The 1743-nt window shown below is 46.4% G+C and overlaps 1 protein-coding gene across 7 annotated transcripts in view; it reads left to right on the top strand.

The window, feature by feature from the left end:
* The window catches only part of CNBD2 (cyclic nucleotide binding domain containing 2), a 68143-nt gene that overhangs the window by 44904 nt on the left and 21496 nt on the right, over positions 1-1743 (top strand). For all 7 annotated transcript variants that reach the window (XM_037732883.1, XM_017512970.2, XM_017512958.2 and 4 more), the window contains one exon: positions 1096-1273. In XM_037732883.1, coding sequence (XP_037588811.1) covers positions 1096-1273 — 178 coding nt within the window. The remainder of the gene's footprint in view (positions 1-1095; positions 1274-1743) is intronic.

The raw sequence follows: 1743 nt of genomic DNA, 5'->3' as shown, positions 1-1743 counted from the left end.
AGAGACTGGGTTTCTTCATGTTGGTAAGGCTGGTCTCGAACTCCTGACCTTAGATGATCTGCCCATCTTGGCATCCCAAAGTGCTGGGATTACAGGTGTGAGCCACCATGCTTGGCCAGGATGAGGTCTTTCTGTGTTGCCCAGGCTGAATTTGAACTCCTAGGCTCAAGCAATCCTCCTACCTCAGCCTCTGGAGTAGCTGGGACTACAGGTGTGCGCCACTGCAACTGGCTTTTGGCAATCTTTTTAAAATAACTCTCAAGGAGGACCTATTATATGCTGGCACTGTGCTAGGCATATCATATACTTTATCTGTAATTCTTTTTTTTTTGAGAGAATTTTACTCTGTTGCCCAGGTTGGAACACAGTGTCATGAACACAGCTCACTGCAGCCTCAGTTTCCTGGGCTCAAGCAATCCTCCCATCTCAGTGTCCCCAGTAGCTAAGGCTACAGGCATACACCAGCATGCCTGGCTATTTCTTTAATTTTTTGTAGAGATGAGGTCTTGCCACATTGCCCAGGCTGCTCTTGAACTTCTGGACTCAAGTGATCCTCTACCTTGGCCTCCCAAAGTGCTGGGATTACAAGTGTGAACTACCATGCCCAGCCTGTAATTCTTAACAATATTCCTTTGAGGGCTTTAATGATTATATGACTTGTCTAAGGTTCTATGACCAGTCATCCATTTATCTTTTATTGCTAACCCTGCCCCAATTTGAAAGCCCAGTTTGAACTCTGGGATAAATATGATCTGTTAATGGAATGGTATGAGCTTTGAATCCAATAGATCTGAGTTCAAATCCAAGCTTTAACCTTTTTCTGAATGACTTGAGCTCTCTGCTGTTCATCTTATCTTTTAAAGTATATTAATCACCCTTCTCCAGATGTAATGAATGTAAAGGCTCTAGCACAGGGCCTGGCACCCAGGGACATTACATGGAGGCCACAGAGTTTTTTCTTTCTTTTTTTTTTTTTAATTTCCCCATGTTCCAGACCATCCAGGTAGGTTCCTGTGATAAGCTTCAACTACTACCACCATAATCATCATATATGCAAAGATCCATAAGTATGTTTTCCTGTGCTTTCCCTAACAGAATACTCTCCTATGGAAAGATACAAGGAATTCCAGATCAAATCATATCCTCTACAAGACTTTAGCTCCTTGAAACTTCTGCATCTCCAGAAGGCCTGGGAGCTACAGGGCACAAGCTTCAGCGGGAAGATCAGAACCTCAGGAGACAGTCTCCCCAAGATGCTGGGCCCAAAGATCAAGTAAGCTCAGCTCTTGCCAGATAGACGGGTCCAGATTGTGGTTGCAAAGGGAGATAATACTTATCTGGCAGAATGTCAGGGATGCTAGGGAGGGGGCAAAGGTGGAGGACACAGGTCAATCCCAAAGGGTTGTGCATGAGGCACCCTAGAGATATCCTGGGTCTGAGAGCCAGGACCTGCATTCTCCACCTGTAACGTGAAAGGTCACTTCAGGCATTTATCCACTTCTTTTCTCAGGGCCTCAGTACCGCATTTAAGGAGGAAGGGGCTGGACAGATCTTCTGGCTCTGAAATTCTGTTGGTCAGTGTGTTGCTGGGCCCTTTTGATTTTGAGCTGCTTCAGAAAATTCTGTCCGGCCGGGCGCGGTGGCTCAAGCCTGTAATCCCAGCACTGTGGGAGGCCGAGGCGGGTGGATCACGAGGTCAAGAGATCGAGACCATCCTGGTCAACATGGTGAAACCCCGTCTCT

The sequence above is a fragment of the Cebus imitator genome, unplaced genomic scaffold, assembly GCF_001604975.1.
Source record: "Cebus imitator isolate Cc_AM_T3 unplaced genomic scaffold, Cebus_imitator-1.0 Scaffold18, whole genome shotgun sequence".
Taxonomy (NCBI): domain Eukaryota; kingdom Metazoa; phylum Chordata; class Mammalia; order Primates; family Cebidae; genus Cebus; species Cebus imitator.
The sequence above is the reverse complement of the archived record's forward strand: the minus strand, read 5'-3'. Positions and strand labels throughout refer to the sequence as shown.